Genomic DNA, 27715 nt, shown 5'->3' with positions numbered 1-27715 from the left:
AACAAAGCGCGAGCACATCACGCCAGTGCTTTCCTCACTTCACTGGCTACCGGTGAAGCACAGAATTGATTTTAAGATTCTTTTATTCGTTTTTAAGTGCTTGCATGGGCTGACCCCGGACTATTTATCAGACCTCCTGGTATTACATCGGCCCTCCAGAGCTCTTAGGTCTGCTAACCAAATGGCTCTGGAGGTCCCCCGATCTCTTTTAAAAACTAGAGGTGACCGGGCCTTCTCAGTCGTGGCTCCCACTCTGTGGAACGCTCTGCCTCTAGCTGTGCGGTCGGCAAATGGCCTCACCACTTTTAAATCTCTACTTAAGACTTACTTATTCACCTTGGCCTTTGCCTGAGTATTGGCAGCTCTTTTAATTTTACTGCAGTTTATTTCTTTTATGTATTTTATCAGTTTGAGTTTATTTTAATGTTAAGCACTTTGGTGGGCGACGCCCTTATAAATGTGCTATATAAAGCTGACATTGACATTGACATTGACATGACGAGGGTGCAAGAGAATGCACAGGGTAAAGTGGCTGGTGCACAGAGTTCCTATCTTAGGGAGGGGTGGGGGGTGGTGTCAGGGAAGGGGGAGAAAGTGGGGCACAGCAGGGAGAGAGTTCAGCTTCCTGACAGCCTGGTGGATGAAGCTGTCCCTCAGTCTGCTGGTCCTGGCCCAGAGGCTGCGCAGTCTCTTTCCTGATGGCAGCAGACTGAAGAAGCGGTGTGAAGGGTGGGCGGGGTCTCCTGTGATGCGGAGGGCCTTTCGGGTGAGACGGCTGTCGTAGAGGTCTTGGAGGGAGGGGAGAGGGTGATCCTCTCAGCTGCTCTCACTATGCAATGAAGCGTCTTCCTGCAGGTGGCGGTGCAGGCTCCGTACCACACAGTGATGCAGCTGGACAGGATGCTCTCAACAGCCCCTCTGTAGAAGGTGCACAGGATGGAGGGAGGGGCCACAAGGAGATAGTGAATAGTATTGAAGGTGTAGGCGGCCTGGGGATTGGCGATGGTGCACCCGAGATAGTCACTGGTAGCAGAGACGGTGAGATCATTTAGAGTTTCAGATCATATGTACAAATTATACATTGTAATTATATATTATATAATTGTATAATTATACAAAAAGTTGATCCTATAGTCACTGTTTAAAATCTAAGTTGCTTTTGGGTTTTACAGGGACAGTAAAGGTGTGGGATCCTAGACAGAAGGACTCACCTGTAGCCAACATGGAACCTATGGAAGGAGAAACCAAGAGGGATTGCTGGACTGTTGCATTTGGTGGGTAAAATATGCCTCAGGAAACAGTACATAAACTGATAACTGCAACCAGGTTGTGCAAATGAATCACCATACCATTGAAAATGTGCCCACAAAGCTACATTGTGCCTGTAAGTCTATTTTCATGAATCTTTTCAAAGTTTAACACTTTAACCCTTCATATTTATTTTAGGTCATGCCTTCAATGATCAGGACCGCTGTGTGTGTGCTGGTTATGACAATGGCGACATCAAACTGTTTGACCTGCGGAACATGTCTCTACGGTGGGAAACCAACATTAAAAATGGGGTAAGCTTCAGTTGTTTCCCTCTCTTTCTTTTCTTGCAGCCTTACAGGAACAAATTACCTACATCTGGAGAAAGTGGACAGCATGATACACCCTAATGTGCCCTAACACAATAAGTCAAAGTCAAGTCAAAGTCAGCTTTATTGTCAAATCTGCTATATGTGCTGGACATACAGAGAATCGAAATTGCGTTACTCTTCACTCCGCAACATATAACATATAACTAAAAAGTTAAGATAAATATAAAGTTTAAAAAAATGTACCTACAATGAGGCACACACAAAATACAAGGCACAAAATGAAGGCACAATGCAGTAAGAGTGCAAAAGATGTATGTTGCAAGACAGTGCAGTTGGCATAATGTAAACAGGAATAGTTTAAGTTATTGCAGCTTATATGAGACTGGTATGACATGACTAGGGTGCAAGAGAATGCACAGGGTAAAGTGGCTGGTGCACAGAGTTCCTATCTTGGGGAGGGGGGGGGTGTCAGGGAAGGGGGAGAAAGTGGGGCACAGCAGGGAGAGAGTTCAGCTTCCTGACAGCCTGGTGGATGAAGCTGTCCCTCAGTCTGCTGGTCCTGGCCCGGAGGCTGCGCAGTCTCTTTCCTGATGGCAGCAGACTGAAGAAGCGGTGTGAAGGGTGCGCCCACCCTTCACACCGCTTCTTCAGTCTCCTGTCTCCTGTGATGCGGAGGGCCTTTCGGGTGAGGCGGCTGTCATAGAGGTCTTGGAGGGAGGGGAGAGGGACGCCGGTGATCCTCTCAGCTGCTCTCACTATGCGATGAAGCGTCTTCCTGCAGGTGGCGGTGCAGGCTCCGTACCACAGTGATGCAGCTGGACAGGATGCTCTCAACAGCCCCTCTGTAGAAGGTGCACAGGATGGAGGGAGGGGCTCTGGCTCTTTTAAGCTTGCGGAGGAAGTAGAGGCGCTGCTGTGCCTTCTTGGTCAGGGATGCAGTGTTGTTAGTCCAGGAGAGGTCCTCAGTGATGTGCACACCCAGGAACTTGGTGCTGCTCACCTGCTCCACAGCAGCACCGTCGATGGTCAGAGGGGTGTGCTGACTGTGTGCTCTCCTGTAGTCTTTGAAATCCACATTTTACACATAAAAAATATCAATAAATTAATAAATATAAAAAGGATTATATACACAAGTAACCCTTAGATAAGTCGTTAATATTGTTTTACGAATGAAAAAAGACAAAAGCAAACACAATAAAATGTTAATGTACCTCTAAGCTGAGCGTTTCCATGCTGCACTTCGTATATTTGTATGACTCCGGTCCAGGCAGACAAACTTTGCGCTGGACGGAATCCACTTACAATCAAAAACCGTGTAGTTTAAACTCTTTTGAATATGCGCAATAATCTGAGGCTTTGATAGTGGAGCTGACATCTTTGCAGATGTGGAAATGTATTCCGAAACGTTTGAAATCCACTTGAAAACTAGGAAGAAAAAAACGTTTTCTTATCTTTTAAATGTTTCTGTGATGTGGTGAGAGGCCTGATGCCCCTAGTGGTTCCTTTCTGTTTTGTTGTTGCCCTGCTCTTCTCCTGTGCCTTACCTTCCGGGTGCATGAGATGTGCTGGGCGGAGTTGAGCTAGACTCAACTTACCTTGTCCAATCCTCTGCCTCCGTGCGGGTACTTAAACACCTCTCCCCTTGACTTCCGTGCCAGTTCTTCACGTACCTCGAGTCGTAAGCAACCAGCCTTGTTCCTTGTCTGTTTCCTAGTTCTTGTTCTAACCTTGTTCTCCTTGTTAGGCCTCCAGCCACACCGGCCAGCTGATCCTTGCTCTGGACCTGGACTTTGTCTCGCCCTAGAGGTAGAGTTATTTTGACCTAACATTTTTCACCCTTGTGGTAGTTTTGTTTTATGGACTGACATTTTCGCCCTTGTGGTTGTTTTTGGTTATTTTGTACTTTCGCCCTCATGGTTGATTTTCTTTATTACAATTTTTTCTGATTACTTAAGCACATTTCTGTAACTATTGGCTGTTTGTGCAAAACTCTACACACAAACAAAAAAACCTTACACCAAATCAGCAAAACATTGTAGGCCTCTTGCAAAAGCTAATACATCTTGCTTAACTCTTCAAACCTTTGTAAAAATGGTATTTTTGTACCAAACAGTTAACACAAACCATCATATTACTAAGCACACAATGTGCCAACTACACACTGATGGTATTAACTGAAAACACATCTGGCTTTAGCTTTCTCTGTGCACAAGATCTGTCCATGTGAGGTCAAACTTTTGTCATAAATAGTTCTATAAACACACAGGGATTCAAATTTCAAGTATGAATGTTTATTCACACACATCAACACAAACACAAGAAAACATACAATTTCACTGAAAGAGAGAGAGAGAGAGAAAATCAGTCTCATTGTCTCTCTGGGTCCGGCCACAGAATTTCATCAACATCACATACAATGTCTTCTAGTCCAAGGCACCGGGGAACATGTCTCCTGGAGTGCCGTATCCAGGCCTGACATGATGCCTGGTCCATATCCTCGCATGCCTCCTTCCAGATGCTGGATGTCTAGTAATTCTGTGGGGTAACAGTTCCAGTTTTACATGTACAGTATTGATGTTTTTCTCATTAGAGTATGGTACACCTACAAAACTTAGTGTGAAGGAACTGTACTAACCGAGTCTCATCGATATGTCCTTATGATGCTTGCTACAGTGTAGCGGCTCAGGCTGAACCCGTTGTCCAGCTTCCCTCAGGGTCATTCCATGGCTGATCACATGATCCACTATTGTAGCTCTGATGACATCAGTAATTCTATTTCTTCTTACCCTTCCTCCTTCCTCTTCACCTCCTCATCCTCTTCCTCTAAATTCACCTCCTAGTCTTTGTCCTCCTCCTCTTCCTCCTTCTTCCTCATGTCCTCATCCTCCTCTAATTCTCACTCTTCTCAGTCTTCTTCTCCCTCCATTGTTCTCCACACTGAAGCTTACCTGTGTCTTATTTACAGTGCTCATGCTGATTGCAAAGTGAACTAATGATGTAAAACAGTTCTCACATGTGACAGTGTAGCCAGACAGTTGGCAAAATAGTGTAAATACCAGACATAAATGTGTGTAGTTTTACTAGGAGTGTGTTGATCATTTGGAAATTGTGTGTAAAGCAGTGAGTTGTGTTTACAGTTCAGCAAAAAGATGCTGTGCAGTGGATTATATTTATACAATTGCAAATTGTGTGTTACAAAAGTGCAAACTGAGTGTAAAGCAGCATTTTTGCTTTTAGTTTTGCAAACTCAGTGAATGATTTTGCTATAACTATTAATAGTTTTAGAAATTGTGCTATAAGAATCATTGTTAGTGTTTAAGCATTCAGAAAAAAAGTAAAAACTGAAAACCTGCATCTGGATCTCCCTCGTTGATCAGTCGTTACAGTTTTCTCATCTTGCTGTGGAGTCCATAAATGAAGATTGGGAGGCAGCTTCTCCAGTCGGAGTTCATTCTTTTTATTACCAGCATCCAGTTACTATGGTAACAACCAACGCTCCACGCTCTACACCTAATGCATGTCACATATATCAATGCGCAGCACTATATACTACATCCCCCTTTCTTAACATGGAGATTACATTTCAACTGATCTATATCTGTACTGAAGCTGAATTAAATGCACATATAAACTCACATCAATAACAAAGATATAAAGGACAGGAGGATGATGATGAGCTGCAGGACTTCTTCACGTTCAAATGCTGGATATGTTACCCACCAGTTTAAGATTAAGACTTAAGTTACATAAAAATAAAGTCTCTCTACTAAAGGACACATTAATCTGGGATTACTAATGAGTATAAAAGTAGTATCAAATATTATATCAGATACCCTCCTTTATAGGGCTTGTCTTGATAACTGCCTCTCATTTCCACCTGTTGTCTGTTCCGTTTGCACAGCAGCAGCTGAAATTGATCCACAATCAGTGTTGCTTCCTACTGGACAGGCTGATTTCACAGACGTTTGATTAACTAGGACCACTGGTATAAGAAAATTTCCCTTCGCACCCTTATGGGTGGTGTGTGTGTTCCTCAATCTCGGGTCCTCTCCCAGAGTCCTGGAAGTTTGAGGGTTCTTCACAGTATCTTAGCTGTTCCATGCACTGCACTCTTCTGGACTGAGAGCTCTGATGTTGTTCCTGGGATCTGTTGGAGCCACTCTCCCAGTGTGGGGGTCACAGCTGAGTTGAGTATGGATGGCACTCTGCATAGCTTACCCTGTTGTCAAAGACCTTTTGCCTATTTAAAATATGTAATGTACAGATTTGAAGTCATGCTGGCATTACCAGTGAAGGCAGCAATAAAACATTCTATATTATTAAATAAAATATTTATTTGATCACCCCAGATGGTCCTCCGCTACGTATGAAGAGCGTATCTGATCCCAAGACTGCTCCTGTTGAAGGTATAGCTCCTGGATACCAGGCCTCTGTGTGCAGTATAATAACACCTGTGTGGTGTTCTGTTGTGACACATCAAAGCATGTGAGTGCTCCTCCACACCAGAACAGTAGCAGGACTGAAGAAGGCACTTGTGCTTTATAGCTGCATGTTTTTGTACTTTGTGTGAGGCCCTGGTGTCAAATTCTCTGAGTCTCTGAGGTTAAACCTTGATTTTTGGACCCATTGTTTAACTTTCATCAGACCTGTGTGCTGACACGGGCTTAATGAGAAAGCAACACACATGCTAACATGTGACAAATATGTTTTGGTAGCCATAGCTCATGTCCAAGCAAGCTGTGAAAGGGTTTCAGTGATCACACTGCAGTTTCTCTAAGAACTGTACATTCTAGTTATTTTTATTCCACATGTTTCCTCTTAAAAACCTTGGAAACATTTTAGAATGTGCTGTTGACTGAGTCTGGTGGATGATCAAGTGAATTTTGTTTTTATATATTACGGTATTATATACCACACTTGGTTGAACTTTGGGAAAAAACTCTCTGTCAACAAAACAAAAAAAGTAAATTGTGTACGTTTTGGAATTCCAAGTCAAATTTGTGCATGTGTACACCTACTGAAAGCAGCAAACGGATGATTATTTTAAATATCTCCTCATGATTTGAGCTTAGTTTTGACCCCCCCCTTCAGTTCAACTGAATATTAATTGCACCAAATGTCCAAAATTGAATCATTTTGAAATCTAAACCATCAAATAGCCAATAAAAATGTATGTTCAATAAAATAATAAAAAAGAAACTGTCATGTGGAGTGTTTAAGGACCCAAACGCAGACAAAATCAAAGTGGAACAAAAGGGAGCTTTATTCTAGCAAAACAACTAAATACAGATGAGGAGAGCAGGTGAACAAAAGGTGAGCTCCTAAAAAACTGAAGCCAAGTCCAAAAGGCAAACTAGAGTTCATAAAATAAATACCAGGTAAAAATAACTCAAAACTAACCAGGAGATGAAGGGTAACCAGAGGAGCATGGAGGAACAACGGAATACAGCACACGGGGGCGACAAACACAATGATCCAACGAAGACAAAGGAAAACACAAGGCTTAAATAAGGAGGGTGAGACACAGGTGAACACAATCAGGGAGGAGCTGATAATCAGGGAGGAGGCTAGAGGAGGAGAGAGGGAAGGACTGAGGAGCAGAGGGAACAGGAGGGAGGAGGAACAGCAGGGAAGACAAGAGGAGACGAGAAGAGAGAAGATGCTAAATAATAATAAAATAAGAGGAAGGAATCAATCTAAAAATGACGGGCAAAAGCAAAATCACTATAAAACAATGATGATGATGATCAGAACACCGGCTCATGACAGTACCCCCCCTCAAGGGACGGCTTCCAGACGAAGCAGAAGAGTCCAAACCAAGCCGGGAGGGTGGGGGAAGGACCGGAGGAGGGACAAAACAAAATAACAGCAACCAGAGTTTAAACAAGGGAGACCCAACGGGCAAAAGTTCAGGAGGACGACGAGGTTCAGAAATGGCCAGAGGCCACAGAGTCAAACTGGCCAGGGGGCCAAAAGAGTCAGGGGTCTGGGACCTTCTGGGTCCTGACAGATGCCCAACAGAGGCAGGGAGAAGGGCAAAAGGCCAGTGGAGGCAGAGTCACGGGCCCTCCAGGGTCCGGTCGGAAGACCAGCAGAGATGGAGACGCGGACCCTCTGGGGCAGAGATGAGGAGGAGGAGGAGGAGGAGGGCTGGAAACCGGCGCTGGAGCAGAGGACCCTCCAGGGTCCGGGCTGGAGACCGGCGCTGGAGCAGAGGACCCACCGGGATCCGGGCTGGAACCCAGAGCCGAGGTCCGGACAGGAAACCGGAGCTCAGGACCCTCCGGGGTCCGGACAGGAAACCGGAGCCCAGGACCCTCCGGGGTCCGGGCAGAAGACCAGCGAGGACGAGGCAGCGGACCCTCCAGGGTCCGGGCGGAGGATCGGCAGAGACGAGGAGAAGGACCCACCGGGGTCCGGGCAGAAGGTCGGTAGAGACGAGGAGGAGGACCCACTGGGGTCCGGGCTGGAGACCGGCGCTGGAGCAGGGGACCTTCTAGGATCCGGGCTGGAGACTGGCGCTGGAGCAGAGGACCCACTGGGGTCCGGGCTGCCTGCAAAATGGAAAATAGGATGAGAAATGGTATAAGAAATAAATTCCCCATTGTCTTTTTGTTTAAATTAAACTAACATAAGCCATGTACACTAGAGCACTACTGGATCAAACATATGTCCTTGCTTATTCAGACAAAACAAAAATATTTCACTGTACTACAATAGGACTGCATTTTATCCATAAATATAATTATTTGTTAGCAATGATAGTGCTTTCAGATTTCTGTAAGCAACATAAAAGGTTGTAACACTTTGGGCAACTAGTGATTTTGAAACCTGTGTGATGGTCCAGGCTATGGGCATCGAGTGAAGAGAGGATGAATGATAAATATGGATGAAAAATAATCATTCCCACTTTTTAATTTAACTCATAAAACCAGCTGACAGTCAGCAGTATTCTTACTTTAGTTTACCGTTAATCAGCCTGTCACTGAAAGACGGACTTATTTATGGACTTAACTGAACCCAGAGCCGAGGACCCTCCGGGGTCCGGACAGGAAACCGGAGCCGAGGACCCTCCGGGGTCCGTGCAGAAGACCAGCGAGGACGAAGCAGCGGACCCTCCGGGGTCTGGGCAGAAGACCAGCGAGGACAAAGATGCGGACCCTCCAGGGTCTGGGCAGAGGATCGGCAGAGACGAGGAGAAGGACCCACCGGGGTCCGGGCAGAAGGTCGGTAGAGACGAGGAGGAGGACCCACCGGGGTCCGGGCTGGAGCAGGGGACCTTCAAGGGTCCGGGCTGGAGACTGGCGCTGGAGCAGAGGACCCACCGGGGTCCGGGCTGGAACCCAGAGCCGAGGACCCTCTGGGGTCCGGACAGGAAACCGGAGTCGAGGACCCTCCGGGGTCCGGACAGGAAACCAGAACTGAGGGAGGACTACCGGTGTCGGGACTGGAGACCAGAGGCGAAGAACCACCGGCGTCGGGGCCAACAGGGTCTGGGAGAGCCCTCAGAAGAGGAGGCCCAACAGGACCAGAGATGGAGCTCGGGGACGGTGGACCGCCATGGTCAGGACGAGGACTTAGAAGGGGAGGCCCACCAGGACCGGAGCGGAGGCTCGGGAGCAGTGGACCACTACGGTCAGGACGAGGACTCAGGAGAGGAGGCCCACCAGGACCGGAACAGAGGCTCGGGAGCGGTGGACCACTAAGGTCAGGACAGGAAGCCCGGGGCGGAACCCCACCAGAGCGGGGAGGAGCAACGTCGTCTGGAGTCATTCTTATTCTTATTCCTATTCTTATTATAAAATAAAAATATAAAATAAAAAAAATAAAAATAAAATAAAATTAGAACTTATCTACATGGGTTTTGTTGTTGCTGGTCAGCAGAAGTAGTAGTGGAAGGCATCTATCACTTTTCTTATGATGTGCCAAAAGCATCCACCATTCTCAACCTGATCTTCATCCGAAGCATCACTGTGTTCTGCTATTTCTATGGAGACATGTTTGTTGCTTTGCTCCAGAACAGCTTCTTCTCTGGTATTGCTATGGAGACCTAGAGTCAAGGAGATGACTGACTCTAGGTCACTGCTTGGAACAATCTCTGGTGTTGCTTCATTTCTGCAGGACAGTTGCTCCCTGGTCTGCTGGTTGTCGATGCTGTCATGGCTGGTGTCTGGTTCAGAGCTCAAAAACTCTGCAGGAGCAATGAATGGTTGGTCTGGCTGGTTTGACACCTCCATGGAGATGTCATCTTTGTCATTGTTTAACAGCACAACCAAAGGGATAGCAGACATTTGTTCACTGATTGGAACAATCTCTGATGCTGCTACCAGGCTGCAGGATGGTTGCTCACTGGCCTGGAGGTCCTCCATATTGACGCCTACCACACCTTGGTTGGTCTCAGGGTGGATGGCAGTGAAAAATGGATGGTTCAACGCCTCCATAGGTTTGATGCGTTGATCGGCATCCAAGTGCAACATCCGTTTAACTAGATCAACAAAATGAGGCTGATCAGGGTGGCTTCCTGACAGGTGTGTCATCAGAGCCTCAAGGTCGTCAAGGCTGCGGAGGAAGTAGTAGCGGTTGTGGGCAGAAGAATCTTCTGAAAAGAAGACCTCCTCTGGTTTTCTGAGAGCCCAGCGCTGTTTGCTGTTATCTTGAGGCTGGAAATACTCCTCGGTAAGACTCCCACGGTCAAGGACGTCATCTGGTATCTGACCCTGAGTGCTTATTATATATTTAAGCATATTATAAGGATCAGGTGCAGGGTACAGAGGACGCCCAACAGCCAGTTCTACGGCTATCAATCCCAGAGTCCACATGTCAATGGCCTCGTTGAAGGGAGCGTCCAGAAGCACCTCTGGTGCCGTGTAAGGAAGACTCTGAACATAGGTGTCAGAGTTGGTCTCAGAGGTGGGCTGAGCAAAGCCAAAGTCAATAATCTTCACTTGGATGGGGTCGTCCTGACGGTTCACAACCATTATATTTTGTGGCTTGAGATCCGCATGTATGACTTCAGCCGACTGCAGGTGGAGCAGAGCTGTGGCCAGCTGATGTAAAACTGTCCTGACCTGTAGGAGTGGAAGACCCTGGAAGTGTCGGTCACGCAGGTATTCATGCAGACTCTGGTCCAAAAGTTCAAATTTTAGGCAGATGTCCTTCTTATGAAGGAAATGTCCATTGAACTTGACGATGTGGCAGCTGTCTGCATCCAGGTGGCTGAGACTCCTCAGTATGTTCATTTCAGCCGTTGCTTGTTGGACAGTTTCTTGCCCTGTGGCAACTTTAACGGCTTCTGACAAGTTGGTTTCTGAGTTAAAACATTTGATTACACAACCAAATGCACCCTCGCCGAGAAAAGCCTCAATTCTGTGAGAGGGGCCAAGAGTGGCTCCAACAGGAAAGAGTTTTCTCATCGACATTTTGCTCTGCACTTGCAGAAATGCAAAATAGTGCTGTCCAAGGGTATCCAAGGGTGTCTTTTAGTCCACAAAGATTCTGTTAAATCCTGTGTTGACTGTAGATTTGTCTTGCTGATGTGTTGTCCTGTCAGTGATCGAAGACTCTCTGTTAATAAACATAAAGAGAAAAACTATAAAACCACGTCATAAAAACTATAACAGCAGCCATGAAAAAATACAGAAGTTGGTTATTTCACACACAGGCAACAAAAGAAGAAGAGCTGAGGACAAGTGTTTTTACATCTGCTCATCACGGCAACACACTGACATGTCAGTCCAGTGGCGCTTCTACATTGAATAACTTGATTAAATAAGGGGAAGCCTGCAATTCAACTCAATTCAGTTTCATTAATATGAGGAGAAGAAGAGGGAGACAGGAGAGAGGATGAAGGAGAGAGAGAGAGAGAGAGAAACAAACATGACAGGTTGCAAAATGGAAAATATGATGAGAAATGGTATAAGAAATAAATTCCCCATTGTCTATTTTTTTTTAAATTAAACTAACTTAAGCCATGTACACTAGAGCACTACTGGATCAAACATATGTCCTTGCTTATTCAGACAAAACGAAAATATTTCACTGTACTACAATAGGACTGCATTTTATCCATACATATAATTCTTTGTTAGCAATGATAGTGCTTTCAGATTTCTGTAAGCAACATAAAAGGTTGTAACACTTTGGGCAACTAGTGATTTTGAAACCTGTGTGATGGTCCAGGCTGTGGGCATCGAGTGAAGAGAGGATGGATGATAAATATGGATGAAAAATAATCATTCCCACTTTTTAATTTAACTCATAAAACCAGCTGACAGTCAGCAGTATTCTTACTTTAGTTTAATCAGCCTGTCACTGAAAGACGGACTTATTTATGGACTTAACTTGTTCGCTAACCGAGGAGCCAGAGCAGCGTCATGGATGGACGTTATAAAAACACAGCGCGCAGCCTTAAACTCTCAGTCCAGCATCAGACCACAGTCCTCTGTCTCTCAGCTCTGCTGTCTGTCCAGTTTGGCCCCAAAACTTCCGCGTTGTTTAATGATCTTAACGGTAAGACCTCTCACTCCTTCGATCTGATTCTTTTCCAACCGCCCCCTGTGTGATGCCGCCCCGGGCGACCCCCGGTTTCCCCGTGCCCAAAACCGCCACAGTAACTACACACAGTGTGACTAATGAACAGATCCTCCTGTCAGCAAAGTAAATGTCCTCACAAACACCAAGTTTTACAGCTGAAGAAAAGTGCTCTTACCTCTCTGAAGGCTGCAGCTGGACTGAGCTGTGGATCTCTGCAGCTCTGTGTGTCTGTGTGACTCTCTCACGGGCTTTGATGACTCACAACATTCAAATGTCGCAGCTGTTGTTTTCACACATTCAAAAATCAACATTATCCAAAACTGATCAATATTTAACCCTGGACCTGTTGAAATGTGTAGAAGTGGGTTTAATGAACTACTTGTTAAACTAAACATTTTATTAATGTGCAACAAACATGACAGAAATGCACAAAAGTCTGTTACAGACACATCATTAAATGCAAAGCATCTATAGCAGGATGAGGAGGGTCATGGCTTGTTTGTTTGGGTCCCTTTTGGCAAATGGACACTAGAGGGCAGCCTATTAAAAGGGAGACCGCAGCTTGGCTTCCCTCTCTTGTCTCCTTGGCATGCAGGCCCGGCTCCCTGGTTGCCTCACTTCCTCTTCCACTGTCACCGGTGCAGGTAGACTGATCGCGGTCACGTTGTTGTTTATGGCTGTAATTTATTTTACGATCGGGTTTGGGGTTGCGGAGAAGTAATGAACTCCTGTATCTGTGGTGGACACCGCTGCTGCTTTGCGGGCGTGCCCCATCTTGTCGTCTTTCCATGGGCTAGCGCCGGCTACTGTTAGCTGCTAGCTGCTAGCTGTTAGCGCTATTTCATTTGGGTTTTCTTCCTTCTTTGGGGTTTCTGTTTTGGTTGTTTTGATTAAAATATTATTGTACTACGGTTAGTATGGTTTAGTTTGATTTATTCTTTTTTTTAAATGAATTTATTTTGGTTGATTTTGATCTTTTGGGCATTTGATTAGTTAGTTTCTCTTTTCAGTTGCTGAACTCTATACAATTTTTTTATAACTCATTAATAAAACTGTTTTAACCTGGAACCTCTCTGTAGTCTTTCAGTGCAATCAACTAGTGTGCCTTTCATTTAAGAACCAAATGGGGGAAACCACTAAACTTTAATTCCTTGGGTGAAATTCCCAAGGTGGAGTTGTGGGTTAGTACCAGGTGCAACCTGCTGTCCTGGAACTGCCACACTTCCACTCATTTTTGTTCTATTCAAGTTTGTTACAAGCCTCACAGCTGGTGCGATGTCCTGTTTTGTGCAGGTAGAGTCAGGAGATGTTGGCCGTGTCCGTCTTAGTATTATCTCTTAGTTCCTCTTTTTTTTATTAACAAAAAATATCTTAAAATTATCTGTAGGTCACAACTCATAGGTAGAGTACAAATACCTGGGAATACTTGGACCACAAACTGGACTGGAGTAAGAACGTGGACACTGTTTACAGGAAGGGCCTTTCTGAGGCAGCTGAGGTCCTTCAACATCTGCAGGATGCTGAGGATGTTCTATGAGTCTGTGGTGGCCAGTGCCATCATGTGTGCTGTTGTCTGGGGCAGCAGTCTGAGGGTGAGGGACATAAACAGAATCATCAGGAAGGCGGCCATGTTGTGGGAGAGGACCTGGACTCTCTGACAGAGGTGTGTCAGAGGAGGATGTTGTCCAAAGTAAAAACTATACTGGACCGTCCCTCTCACCCGCTCCACACTGTGCTGACCAGCTACAGGAGCTCGTTCAACAGACTCCGACTCCCACAATGCACCACTGAGAGACACAGGAAGTCATTCCTGCCTGTCTCAATCAAACTACTGAACTCTGAACTGTGACAGTCACTCAGACACTGTACATCCATACTGGTACATTCATGTCAGGCTCTTTCCTATGTAAAGGTTTTTAATATAGTAAATATGTTCTTATTTAGATACAACTCAGAGATTTAAATGCCATCTAGGTATTTAAACATTTTAATTTCATACTTCAATTTATCTTTAATTTCTGTCTGTATCAAAAATTTCCCCTCAGGGATAAATAAAGTCATTCTGATTCTGATAACAAGTCTTCACTTAAGTCATTTCCACAATGTTCACACTTAATCACAACATAAATGTATAGTGCACATCACTGGCTTAAACGCATACAACCAGATTTGGTATAACTCTCTTAATACAAAAAATATTTCAGCTATCAGATACCACTGTGAGTTACTGCTGTATATTTGTGGCACCTCTAGGGGCAGCGGATTTAAGTTTTAAGACGTTCACAACAGTTTTCAAACAAAGGCAGAATACTCCAAGTTAAAATCATTTTGTTAAACAAGCTTAAACAATAGTCAAAGTCAGCTTTATTGTCAAATCTGCTATATGTGCTGGACATACAGAGAATCGAAATTGCATTACTCTTCACTCCGCAACATATAACTAAAAACTTGTAGGTAAAATGTACCTACAATGAGGCACACACAAAATACAAGGCACAAAATGAAGGCACAATGCAGTGAGAGTGCAAAAGATGTATAGTACAAGACAGTTCAGTTGGCATAATGTAAACAGTCCAGGAATGGTTTAAGTTATAGCAGCTTATATGAGACTGGTATGACAAAACTGAGGTTGTCTTGTTTGGTCGCCCCGACCTAGTCCAGGTCCTTGCCAGCTCCCTTGGCCCACTGGCGCCAAACTTACCAACTCATGCTAGGAATCTCGGGGTGATTGTAGATGGTGCTTTTAAATTGGACACGCAGGTGAGCTCAGTGGTCAAGTCTAGCTTCTTTCAACTAAGGCTTATTGCTAAGGTAAAGCCATACCTTAGTCAGAGTGACTTAGAGAGAGTCATCCACGCTTTTATAACCTCTCGCTTAGACTACTGTAACTCCCTATATATTGGAATTGGACAGTCAGAGCTTCACCGTCTGCAGCTGGTCCAAAACGCAGCGGCTCGCCTTCTCACCGGGACAACAAAGCGCGAGCACATCACGCCAGTGCTTTCCTCACTTCACTGGCTACCGGTGAAGCACAGAATTGATTTTAAGATTCTTTTATTCGTTTTTAAGTGCTTGCATGGGCTGACCCCGGACTATTTATCAGACCTCCTGGTATTACATCGGCCCTCCAGAGCTCTTAGGTCTGCTAACCAAATGGCTCTGGAGGTCCCCCGATCTCTTTTAAAAACTAGAGGTGACCGGGCCTTCTCAGTCGTGGCTCCCACTCTGTGGAACGCTCTGCCTCTAGCTGTGCGGTCGGCAAATGGCCTCACCACTTTTAAATCTCTACTTAAGACTTACTTATTCACCTTGGCCTTTGCCTGAGTATTGGCAGCTCTCGGGGATTTTATGTTTTATGATTGTATCTTTGTTTTATTGTATTTTACTGCAGTTTATTTCTTTTATGTATTTTATCAGTTTGAGTTTATTTTAATGTTAAGCACTTTGGTGGGCGACGCCCTTATAAATGTGCTATATAAAGCTGACATTGACATTGACATTGACATGACGAGGGTGCAAGAGAATGCACAGGGTAAAGTGGCTGGTGCACAGAGTTCCTATCTTAGGGAGGGGTCGGGGGTGGTGTCAGGGAAGGGGGAGAAAGTGGGGCACAGCAGGGAGAGAGTTCAGCTTCCTGACAGCCTGGTGGATGAAGCTGTCCCTCAGTCTGCTGGTCCTGGCCCAGAGGCTGCGCAGTCTCTTTCCTGATGGCAGCAGACTGAAGAAGCGGTGTGAAGGGTGGGCGGGGTCTCCTGTGATGCGGAGGGCCTTTCGGGTGAGACGGCTGTCGTAGAGGTCTTGGAGGGAGGGGAGAGGGTGATCCTCTCAGCTGCTCTCACTATGCAATGAAGCGTCTTCCTGCAGGTGGCGGTGCAGGCTCCGTACCACACAGTGATGCAGCTGGACAGGATGCTCTCAACAGCCCCTCTGTAGAAGGTGCACAGGATGGAGGGAGGGGCCACAAGGAGATAGTGAATAGTATTGAAGGTGTAGGCGGCCTGGGGATTGGCGATGGTGCACCCGAGATAGTCACTGGTAGCAGAGACGGTGAGATCATTTAGAGTTTCAGATCATATGTACAAATTATACATTGTAATTATATATTATATAATTGTATAATTATACAAAAAGTTGATCCTATAGTCACTGTTTAAAATCTAAGTTGCTTTTGGGTTTTACAGGGACAGTAAAGGTGTGGGATCCTAGACAGAAGGACTCACCTGTAGCCAACATGGAACCTATGGAAGGAGAAACCAAGAGGGATTGCTGGACTGTTGCATTTGGTGGGTAAAATATGCTTCAGGAAACAGTACATAAACTGATAACTGCAACCAGGTTGTGCAAATGAATCACCATACCATTGAAAATGTGCCCACAAAGCTACATTGTGCCTGTAAGTCTATTTTCATGAATCTTTTCAAAGTTTAACACTTTAACCCTTCATATTTATTTTAGGTCATGCCTTCAATGATCAGGACCGCTGTGTGTGTGCTGGTTATGACAATGGCGACATCAAACTGTTTGACCTGCGGAACATGTCTCTACGGTGGGAAACCAACATTAAAAATGGGGTAAGCTTCAGTTGTTTCCCTCTCTTTCTTTTCTTGCAGCCTTACAGGAACAAATTACCTACATCTGGAGAAAGTGGACAGCATGATGCACCCTAATGTGCCCTAACACAATAAGTCAAAGTCAAGTCAAAGTCAGCTTTATTGTCAAATCTGCTATATGTGCTGGACATACAGAGAATCGAAATTGCGTTACTCTTCACTCCGCAACATATAACTAAAAAGTTAAGATAAATATAAAGTTTAAAAAAATGTACCTACAATGAGGCACACACAAAATACAAGGCACAAAATGAAGGCACAATGCAGTAAGAGTGCAAAAGATGTATGTTGCAAGACAGTGCAGTTGGCATAATGTAAACAGGAATAGTTTAAGTTATTGCAGCTTATATGAGACTGGTATGACATGACTAGGGTGCAAGAGAATGCACAGGGTAAAGTGGCTGGTGCACAGAGTTCCTATCTTGGGGAGGGGGGGGTGTCAGGGAAGGGGGAGAAAGTGGGGCACAGCAGGGAGAGAATTCAGCTTCCTGACAGCCTGGTGGATGAAGCTGTCCCTCAGTCTGCTGGTCCTGGCCCGGAGGCTGCGCAGTCTCTTTCCTGATGGCAGCAGACTGAAGAAGCGGTGTGAAGGGTGGGTGGGGTCTCCTGTGATGCGGAGGGCCTTTCGGGTGAGACGGCTGTCGTAGAGTTCTTGGAGGGAGGGGAGAGGGTGATCCTCTCAGCTGCTCTCACTATGCGATGAAGCGTCTTCCTGCAGGTGGCGGTGCAGGCTCCGTACCACAGTGATGCAGCTGGACAGGATGCTCTCAACAGCCCCTCTGTAGAAGGTGCACAGGATGGAGGGAGGGGCTCTGGCTCTTTTAAGCTTGCGGAGGAAGTAGAGGCGCTGCTGTGCCTTCTTGGTCAGGGATGCAGTGTTGTTAGTCCAGGAGAGGTCCTCAGTGATGTGCACACCCAGGAACTTGGTGCTGCTCACCTGCTCCACGGCAGCACCGTCGATGGTCAGAGGGGTGTGCTGACTGTGTGCTCTCCTGTAGTCTTTGAAATCCACATTTTACACATAAAAAATATCAATAAATTAATAAATATAAAAAGGATTATATACACAAGTAACCCTTAGATAAGTCGTTAATATTGTTTTACGAATGAAAAAAGACAAAAGCAAACACAATAAAATGTTAATGTACCTCTTTGATAAGCTGAGCGTTTCCATGCTGCACTTCGTATATTTGTATGACTCCGGTCCAGGCAGACAAACTTTGCGCTGGACGGAATCCTCTTACACTCAAAAACCGTGTAGTTTAAACTCTTTTGAATATGCGCAATAATCTGAGGCTTTGATAGTGGAGCTGACATCTTTGCAGATGTGGAAATGTATTCCGAAACGTTTGAAATCCACTTGAAAACTAGGAAGAAAAAAACGTTTTCTTATCTTTTAAATGTTTCTGTGATGTGGTGAGAGGCCTGATGCCCCTAGTGGTTCCTTTCTGTTTTGTTGTTGCTCTGCTCTTCTCCTGTGCCTTACCTTCCGGGTGCATGAGATGTGCTGGGCGGAGTTGAGCTAGACTCAACTTACCTTGTCCAATCCTCTGCCTCCGTGCGGGTACTTAAACACCTCTCCCCTTGACTTCCGTGCCAGTTCTTCACGTACCTCGAGTCGTAAGCAACCAGCCTTGTTCCTTGTCTGTTTCCTAGTTCTTGTTCTAACCTTGTTCTCCTTGGTCGGCCTCCAGCCACACCGGCCAGCTGATCCTTGCTCTGGACCTGGACTTTGTCTCGCCCTAGAGGTAGAGTTATTTTGACCTAACATTTTTCACCCTTGTGGTAGTTTTGTTTTATGGACTGACATTTTCGCCCTTGTGGTTGTTTTTGGTTATTTTGTACTTTCGCCCTCATGGTTGATTTTCTTTATTACAATTTTTTCTGATTACTTAAGCACATTTCTGTAACTATTGGCTGTTTGTGCAAAACTCTACACACAAACAAAAAAACCTTACACCAAATCAGCAAAACATTGTAGGCCTCTTGCAAAAGCTAATACATCTTGCTTAACTCTTCAAACCTTTGTAAAAATGGTATTTTTGTACCAAACAGTTAACACAAACCATCATATTACTAAGCACACAATGTGCCAACTACACACTGATGGTATTAACTGAAAACACATCTGGCTTTTGCTTTCTCTGTGCACAAGATCTGTCCATGTGAGGTCAAACTTTTGTCATAAATAGTTCTATAAACACACAGGGATTCAAATTTCAAGTATGAATGTTTATTCACACACATCAACACAAACACAAGAAAACATACAATTTCACTGAAAGAGAGAGAGAGAGAGAGAAAATCAGTCTTGTCGTCTCTCTGGGTCCAGCCACAGAATTTCATCAACATCACATACAATGTCTTCTAGTCCAAGGCACCGGGGAACATGTCTCCTGGAGTGCCGTATCCAGGCCTGACATGATGCCTGGTCCATATCCTCGCATGCCTCCTTCCAGATGCTGGATGTCTAGTAATTCTGTGGGGTAACAGTTCCAGTTTTACATGTACAGTATTGATGTTTTTCTCATTAGAGTATGGTACACCTACAAAACTTAGTGTGAAGGAACTGTACTAACCCATTCTCATCAATATGTCCTTATGATGCTTGCTACAGTGTAGCGGCTCAGGCTGAACCCGTTGTCCAGCTTCCCTCAGGGTCATTCCATGGTTGATCACATGATCCACTATTGTAGCTCCGATGACATCAGTAATTCTATTTCTTCTTACCCTTCCTCCTTCCTCTTCACCTCCTCATCCTCTTCCTCTAAATTCACCTCCTAGTCTTTGTCCTCTTCCTCTTCCTCCTGCTTCCTCATGTCCTCATCCTCCTCTAATTCTCTCTCTTCTCAGTCTCCTTCTCCCTCCATTGTTCTCCACACTGAAGCTTACCTGTGTCTTATTTACAGTGCTCATGCTGATTGCAAAGTGAACTAATGATGTAAAACAGTTCTCACATGTGACAGTGTAGCCAGACAGTTGGCAAAATAGTGTAAATACCAGCCATACATGTGTGTAGTTTTACTGGGAGTGTGTTGATCATTTGGAAATTGTGTGTAAAGCAGTGAGTTGTGTTTACAGTTCAGCAAAAAGATGCTGTGCAGTGGATTATATTTATACAATTGCAAATTGTGTGTTACAAAAGTGCAAACTGAGTGTAAAGCAGCATTTTTGCTTTTAGTTTTGCAAACTCAGTGAATGATTTTGCTATAACTATTAATAGTTTTAGAAATTGTGCTATAAGAATCATTGTTAGTGTTTAAGCATTCAGAAAAAAAGTAAAAACTGAAAACCTGCATCTGGATCTCCCTCGTTGATCAGTCGTTACAGTTTTCTCATCTTGCTGTGGAGTCCATAAATGAAGATTGGGAGGCAGCTTCTCCAGTCGGAGTTCATTCTTTTTATTACCAGCAAACATCCAGTTACTATGGTAACAACCAACGCTCCACGCTCTACACCTAATGCATGTCACATATATCAATGTGCAGCACTATATACTACATCCCCCTTTCTTAACATGGAGATTACATTTCAACTGATCTATATCTGTACTGAAGCTGAATTAAATGCACATATAAACTCACATCAATAACAAAGATATAAAGGACAGGAGGATGATGATGAGCTGCAGGACTTCTTCACGTTCAAATGCTGGATATGTTACCCACCAGTTTAAGATTAAGACTTAAGTTACATAAAAATAAAGTCTCTCTACTAAAGGACACATTCATCTGGGATTACTAATGAGTATAAAAGTAGTATCAAATATTATATCAGATACCCTCCTTTATAGGGCTTGTCTTGATAACTGCCTCTCATTTCCACCTGTTGTCTGTTCAGTTTGCACAGCAGCAGCTGAAATTGATCCACAATCAGTGTTGCTTCCTACTGGACAGGCTGATTTCACAGACGTTTGATTAACTAGGACCACTGGTATAAGAAAATTTCCCTTCGCACCCTTATGGGTGGTGTGTGTGTTCCTCAATCTCGGGTCCTCTCCCAGAGTCCTGGAAGTTTGAGGGTTCTTCACAGTATCTTAGCTGTTCCATGCACTGCACTCTTCTGGACTGAGAGCTCTGATGTTGTTCCTGGGATCTGTTGGAGCCACTCTCCCAGTGTGTCACAGCTGAGTTGAGTATGGATGGCACTCTGCATAGCTTACCCTGTTGTCAAAGACCTTTTGCCTATTTAAAATATGTAATGTACAGATTTGAAGTCATGCTGGCATTACCAGTGAAGGCAGCAATAAAACATTCTATATTATTAAATAAAATATTTATTTGATCACCCCAGATGGTCCTCCGCTACGTATGAAGAGCGTATCTGATCCCAAGACTGCTCCTGTTGAAGGTATAGCTCCTGGATACCAGGCCTCTGTGTGCAGTATAATAACACCTGTGTGGTGTTCTGTTGTGACACATCAAAGCATGTGAGTCCTCCTCCACACCAGAACAGTAGCAGAACTGAAGAAGCCACTTGTGCTTTATAGCTGCATGTTTTTGTACTTTGTGTGAGGCCCTGGTGTCAAATTCTCTGAGTCTCTGAGGTTAAACCTTGATTTTTGGACCCATTGTTTAACTTTCATCAGACCTGTGTGCTGACACGGGCTTAATGAGAAAGCAACACACATGCTAACATGTGACAAATATGTTTTGGTAGCCATAGCTCATGTCCAAGCAAGCTGTGAAAGGGTTTCAGTGATCACACTGCAGTTTCTCTAAGAACTGTACATTCTAGTTATTTTTATTCCACATGTTTCCTCTTAAAAACCTTGGAAACATTTTAGAATGTGCTGTTGACTGAGTCTGGTGGATGATCAAGTGAATTTTGTTTTTATATATTACGGTATTATATACCACACTTGGTTGAACTTTGGGAAAAAACTCTCTGTCAACGAAACAAAAAAAGTAAATTGTGTACGTTTTGGAATTCCAAGTCAAATTTGTGCATGTGTACACCTACTGAAAGCAGTAAACGGATGATTATTTTAAATATCTCCTCATGATTTGAGCTTAGTTTTGACCCCCCCCCCTTCAGTTCAACTGAATATTAATTGCACCAAATGTCCAAAATTGAATCATTTTGAAATCTAAACCATCAAATAGCCAATAAAAATGTATGTTCAATAAAATAATAAAAAAGAAACTGTCATGTGGAGTGTTTAAGGACCCAAACGCAGACAAAATCAAAGTGGAACAAAAGGGAGCTTTATTCTAGCAAAACAACTAAATACAGATGAGGAGAGCAGGTGAACAAAAGGTGAGCTCCTAAAAAACTGAAGCCAAGTCCAAAAGGCAAACTAGAGTTCATAAAATAAATACCAGGTAAAAATAACTCAAAACTAACCAGGAGATGAAGGGTAACCAGAGGAGCATGGAGGAACAACGGAATACAGCACACGGGGGCGACAAACACAATGATCCAACGAAGACAAAGGAAAACACAAGGCTTAAATAAGGAGGGTGAGACACAGGTGAACACAATCAGGGAGGAGCTGATAATCAGGGAGGAGGCTAGAGGAGGAGAGAGGGAAGGACTGAGGAGCAGAGGGAACAGGAGGGAGGAGGAACAGCAGGGAAGACAAGAGGAGACGAGAAGAGAGAAGATGCTAAATAATAATAAAATAAGAGGAAGGAATCAATCTAAAAATGACGGGCAAAAGCAAAATCACTATAAAACAATGATGATGATGATCAGAACACCGGCTCATGACAGTACCCCCCCTCAAGGGACGGCTTCCAGACGAAGCAGAAGAGTCCAAACCAAGCCGGGAGGGTGGGGGAAGGACCGGAGGAGGGACAAAACAAAATAACAGCAACCAGAGTTTAAACAAGGGAGACCCAACGGGCAAAAGTTCAGGAGGACGACGAGGTTCAGAAATGGCCAGAGGCCACAGAGTCAAACTGGCCAGGGGGCCAAAACAGAGTCAAACTGGCCAGGGGGCCAAAACAGAGTCAAACTGGCCAGGGGGCCAAAAGAGTCAGGGGTCTGGGACCTTCTGGGTCCTGACAGATGCCCAACAGAGGCAGGGAGAAGGGCAAAAGGCCAGTGGAGGCAGAGTCACGGGCCCTCCAGGGTCCGGTCGGAAGACCAGCAGAGATGGAGACGCGGACCCTCTGGGGCAGAGATGAGGAGGAGGACCCACCGGGGTCCGGGCTGGAAACCGGCGCTGGAGCAGAGGACCCTCCAGGGTCCGGGCTGGAGACCGGCGCTGGAGCAGAGGACCCACCGGGATCCGGGCTGGAACCCAGAGCCGAGGTCCGGACAGGAAACCGGAGCTCAGGACCCTCCGGGGTCCGGACAGGAAACCGGAGCCCAGGACCCTCCGGGGTCCGGGCAGAAGACCAGCGAGGACGAGGCAGCGGACCCTCCAGGGTCCGGGCGGAGGATCGGCAGAGACGAGGAGAAGGACCCACCGGGGTCCGGGCAGAAGGTCGGTAGAGACGAGGAGGAGGATCCACTGGGGTCCGGGCTGGAGACCGGCGCTGGAGCAGGGGACCTTCTAGGGTCCGGGCTGGAGACTGGCGCTGGAGCAGAGGACCCACTGGGGTCCGGGCTGCCTGCAAAATGGAAAATAGGATGAGAAATGGTATAAGAAATAAATTCCCCATTGTCTTTTTGTTTAAATTAAACTAACATAAGCCATGTACACTAGAGCACTACTGGATCAAACATATGTCCTTGCTTATTCAGACAAAACAAAAATATTTCACTGTACTACAATAGGACTGCATTTTATCCATAAATATAATTATTTGTTAGCAATGATAGTGCTTTCAGATTTCTGTAAGCAACATAAAAGGTTGTAACACTTTGGGCAACTAGTGATTTTGAAACCTGTGTGATGGTCCAGGCTATGGGCATCGAGTGAAGAGAGGATGGATGATAAATATGGATGAAAAATAATCATTCCCACTTTTTAATTTAACTCATAAAACCAGCTGACAGTCAGCAGTATTCTTACTTTAGTTTACCGTTAATCAGCCTGTCACTGAAAGACGGACTTATTTATGGACTTAACTGAACCCAGAGCCGAGGACCCTCCGGGGTCCGGACAGGAAACCGGAGCCGAGGACCCTCCGGGGTCCGTGCAGAAGACCAGCGAGGACGAAGCAGCGGACCCTCCGGGGTCTGGGCAGAAGACCAGCGAGGACAAAGATGCGGACCCTCCAGGGTCTGGGCGGAGGATCGGCAGAGACGAGGAGAAGGACCCACCGGGGTCCGGGCAGAAGGTCGGTAGAGACGAGGAGGAGGACCCACCGGGGTCCGGGCTGGAGCAGGGGACCTTCAAGGGTCCGGGCTGGAGACTGGCGCTGGAGCAGAGGACCCACCGGGGTCCGGGCTGGAACCCAGAGCCGAGGACCCTCTGGGGTCCGGACAGGAAACCGGAGCCGAGGACCCTCCGGGGTCCGGACAGGAAACCAGAACTGAGGGAGGACTACCGGTGTCGGGACTGGAGACCAGAGGCGAAGAACCACCGGCGTCGGGGCTAACAGGGTCTGGGAGAGCCCTCAGAAGAGGAGGCCCAACAGGACCAGAGATGGAGCTCGGGGACGGTGGACCGCCATGGTCAGGACGAGGACTTAGAAGGGGAGGCCCACCAGGACCGGAGCGGAGGCTCGGGAGCAGTGGACCACTACGGTCAGGACGAGGACTCAGGAGAGGAGGCCCACCAGGACCGGAACAGAGGCTCGGGAGCGGTGGACCACTAAGGTCAGGACAGGAAGCCCGGGGCGGAACCCCACCAGAGCGGGGAGGAGCAACGTCGTCTGGAGTCATTCTTATTCTTATTCCTATTCTTATTATAAAATAAAAATATAAAATAAAAAAAATAAAAAATAAAATAAAATTAGAACTTATCTACATGGGTTTTGTTGTTGCTGGTCAGCAGAAGTAGTAGTGGAAGGCATCTATCACTTTTCTTATGATGTGCCAAAAGCATCCACCATTCTCAACCTGATCTTCATCCGAAGCATCACTGTGTTCTGCTATTTCTATGGAGACATGTTTGTTGCTTTGCTCCAGAACAGCTTCTTCTCTGGTATTGCTATGGAGACCTAGAGTCAAGGAGATGACTGACTCTAGGTCACTGCTTGGAGCAATCTCTGGTGTTGCTTCATTTCTGCAGGACAGTTGCTCCCTGGTCTGCTGGTTGTCGATGCTGTCATGGCTGGTGTCTGGTTCAGAGCTCAAAGAGTCTGCAGGAGCAATGAATGGTTGGTCTGGCTGGTTTGACACCTCCATGGAGATGTCATCTTTGTCATTGTTTAACAGCACAACCAAAGGGATAGCAGACATTTGTTCACTGATTGGAACAATCTCTGATGCTGCTACCAGGCTGCAGGATGGTTGCTCACTGGCCTGGAGGTCCTCCATATTGACGCCTACCACACCTTGGTTGGTCTCAGGGTGGATGGCAGTGAAAAATGGATGGTTCAACGCCTCCATAGGTTTGATGCGTTGATCGGCATCCAAGTGCAACATCCGTTTAACTAGATCAACAAAATGAGGCTGATCAGGGTGGCTTCCTGACAGGTGTGTCATCAGAGCCTCAAGGTCGTCAAGGCTGCGGAGGAAGTAGTAGCGGTTGTGGACAGAAGAATCTTCTGAAAAGAAGACCTCCTCTGGTTTTCGGAGAGCCCAGCGCTGTTTGCTGTTATCTTGAGGCTGGAAATACTCCTCGGTAAGACTCCCACGGTCAAGGACGTCGTCTGGTATCTGACCCTGAGTGCTTATTATATATTTAAGCATATTATAAGGATCAGGTGCAGGGTACAGAGGACGCCCAACAGCCAGTTCTACGGCTATCAATCCCAGAGTCCACATGTCAATGGCCTCGTTGAAGGGAGCGTCCAGAAGCACCTCTGGTGCCGTGTAAGGAAGACTCTGAACATAGGTGTCAGAGTTGGTCTCAGAGGTGGGCTGAGCAAAGCCAAAGTCAATAATCTTCACTTGGATGGGGTCGTCCTGACGGTTCACAACCATTATATTTTGTGGCTTGAGATCCGCATGTATGACTTCAGCCGACTGCAGGTGGAGCAGAGCTGTGGCCAGCTGATGTAAAACTGTCCTGACCTGTAGGAGTGGAAGACCCTGGAAGTGTCGGTCACGCAGGTATTCATGCAGACTCTGGTCCAAAAGTTCAAATTTTAGGCAGATGTCCTTCTTATGAAGGAAATGTCCATTGAACTTGACGATGTGGCAGCTGTCTGCATCCAGGTGGCTGAGACTCCTCAGTATGTTCATTTCAGCCGTTGCTTGTTGGACAGTTTCTTGCCCGGTGGCAACTTTAACGGCTTCTGACAAGTTGGTTTCTGAGTTAAAACATTTGATTACACAACCAAATGCACCCTCACCGAGAAAAGCCTCAATTCTGTGAGAGGGGCCAAGAGTGGCTCCAACAGGAAAGAGTTTTCTCATCGACATTTTGCTCTGCACTTGCAGAAATGCAAAATAGTGCTGTCCAAGGGTATCCAAGGGTGTCTTTTAGTCCACAAAGATTCTGTTAAATCCTGTGTTGACTGTAGATTTGTCTTGCTGATGTGTTGTCCTGTCAGTGATCGAAGACTCTCTGTTAATAAACATAAAGAGAAAAACTATAAAACCACGTCATAAAAACTATAACAGCAGCCATGAAAAAATACAGAAGTTGGTTATTTCACACACAGGCAACAAAAGAAGAAGAGCTGAGGACAAGTGTTTTTACATCTGCTCATCACGGCAACACACTGACATGTCAGTCCAGTGGCGGTTCTACATTGAATAACTTGATTAAATAAGGGGAAGCCTGCAATTCAACTCAATTCAGTTTTATTAATATGAGGAGAAGAAGAGGGAGACAGGAGAGAGGATGAAGGAGAGAGAGAGAGAGAGAGAAACAAACATGACAGGTTGCAAAATGGAAAATATGATGAGAAATGGTATAAAAAATAAATTCCCCATTGTCTATTTTTTTTAAATTAAACTAACTTAAGCCATGTACACTAGAGCACTACTGGATCAAACATATGTCCTTGCTTATTCAGACAAAACGAAAATATTTCACTGTACTACAATAGGACTGCATTTTATCCATACATATAATTCTTTGTTAGCAATGATAGTGCTTTCAGATTTCTGTAAGCAACATAAAAGGTTGTAACACTTTGTGCAGTGATTTTGAAACCTGTGTGATGGTCCAGGCTGTGGGCATCGAGTGAAGAGAGGATGGATGATAAATATGGATGAAAAATAATCATTCCCACTTTTTAATTTAACTCATAAAACCAGCTGACAGTCAGCAGTATTCTTACTTTAGTTTAATCAGCCTGTCACTGAAAGACGGACTTATTTATGGACTTAACTTGTTCGCTAACCGAGGAGCCAGAGCAGCGTCATGGATGGACGTTATAAAAACACAGCGCGCAGCCTTAAACTCTCAGTCCAGCATCAGACCACAGTCCTCTGTCTCTCAGCTCTGCTGTCTGTCCAGTTTGGCCCCAAAACTTCCGCGTTGTTTAATGATCTTAACGGTAAGACCTCTCACTCCTTCGATCTGATTCTTTTCCAACCGCCCCCTGTGTGATGCCGCCCCGGGCGACCCCCGGTTTCCCCGTGCCCGAAACCGCCACAGTAACTACACACAGTGTGACTAATGAACAGATCCTCCTGTCAGCAAAGTAAATGTCCTCACAAACACCAAGTTTTACAGCTGAAGAAAAGTGCTCTTACCTCTCTGAAGGCTGCAGCTGGACTGAGCTGTGGATCTCTGCAGCTCTGTGTGTCTGTGTGACTCTCTCACGGGCTTTGATGACTCACAACATTCAAATGTCGCAGCTGTTGTTTTCACACATTCAAAAATCAACATTATCCAAAACTGATCAATATTTTACTATTTACTACTTGTTAAACTAAACATTTTATTAATGTGCAACAAACATGCAGAAATGCACAACAGTCTGTTACACACACACTGTTACAGACACATCATTAAATGCAAAGCATCTATAGCAG

General features: G+C 45.4%; 3 protein-coding genes across 5 annotated transcripts; 1 reads left to right on the top strand and 2 right to left on the bottom strand.

Annotated features, from left to right (window-relative positions):
- Positions 1-905: 905 nt before the first annotated feature.
- On the top strand, positions 906-15995 carry LOC114447438 (WD repeat-containing protein 92-like). The gene is made up of 5 exons (XM_028423693.1): positions 906-1038; positions 1173-1274; positions 1447-1562; positions 3325-3386; positions 15978-15995. The coding sequence occupies exons 2-4, from the start codon at positions 1223-1225 to the stop codon at positions 3382-3384; spliced, it is 228 nt and encodes a 75-aa protein (XP_028279494.1). The 5' UTR covers positions 906-1038; positions 1173-1222; the 3' UTR covers positions 3385-3386; positions 15978-15995.
- LOC114447434 (homeodomain-interacting protein kinase 2-like) lies at positions 9433-12303 on the bottom strand. 2 transcript variants are annotated; one of them, XM_028423687.1, is made up of 2 exons: positions 12289-12303; positions 9433-11144 (listed from the first exon to the last, which is right to left on the bottom strand). In XM_028423687.1, the coding sequence occupies exon 2, from the start codon at positions 10997-10999 to the stop codon at positions 9458-9460; it is 1542 nt and encodes a 513-aa protein (XP_028279488.1). In that variant the 5' UTR covers positions 11000-11144; positions 12289-12303; the 3' UTR covers positions 9433-9457. The 2 variants fall into 2 exon arrangements, with proteins under 2 accessions (XP_028279488.1, XP_028279489.1); XM_028423688.1 differs by lacking the exon at positions 12289-12303 and adding an exon at positions 11922-12044.
- A 7741-nt stretch (positions 15996-23736) lies between the features above and the next one.
- Positions 23737-27448, bottom strand: LOC114447433 (homeodomain-interacting protein kinase 2-like). 2 transcript variants are annotated; one of them, XM_028423685.1, is made up of 2 exons: positions 27434-27448; positions 23737-26294 (listed from the first exon to the last, which is right to left on the bottom strand). In XM_028423685.1, the coding sequence occupies exon 2, from the start codon at positions 26147-26149 to the stop codon at positions 24608-24610; it is 1542 nt and encodes a 513-aa protein (XP_028279486.1). In that variant the 5' UTR covers positions 26150-26294; positions 27434-27448; the 3' UTR covers positions 23737-24607. The 2 variants fall into 2 exon arrangements, with proteins under 2 accessions (XP_028279486.1, XP_028279487.1); XM_028423686.1 differs by lacking the exon at positions 27434-27448 and adding an exon at positions 27067-27189.
- Between the last annotated feature and the right edge of the window lie 267 nt (positions 27449-27715).

This window comes from Parambassis ranga, chromosome 15, assembly GCF_900634625.1.
Source record: "Parambassis ranga chromosome 15, fParRan2.1, whole genome shotgun sequence".
NCBI classification, from domain to species: Eukaryota; Metazoa; Chordata; class Actinopteri; family Ambassidae; genus Parambassis; species Parambassis ranga.
This window is presented reverse-complemented; position numbering and strand designations above follow the sequence as displayed.

What these genes read in the sequence shown, in the direction of transcription:
- LOC114447438 (XM_028423693.1), top strand. Translation starts at nt 1,223, where the DNA reads ATGGAACCTATGGAAGGAGAAACCAAGAGGGATTGCTGGACTGTTGCA. An exon ending in TTGCTGGACTGTTGCATTTG is followed by an intron (nt 1,275 to 1,446) that starts GTGGGTAAAATA and finishes TATTTATTTTAG; the next exon opens with GTCATGCCTTCAATGATCAG. An exon ending in AAACCAACATTAAAAATGGG is followed by an intron (nt 1,563 to 3,324) that starts GTAAGCTTCAGT and finishes TCTCCTTGTTAG; the next exon opens with GCCTCCAGCCACACCGGCCA.
- LOC114447434 (XM_028423687.1), bottom strand. Translation starts at nt 10,999, where the DNA reads ATGTCGATGAGAAAACTCTTTCCTGTTGGAGCCACTCTTGGCCCCTCT.
- LOC114447433 (XM_028423685.1), bottom strand. Translation starts at nt 26,149, where the DNA reads ATGTCGATGAGAAAACTCTTTCCTGTTGGAGCCACTCTTGGCCCCTCT.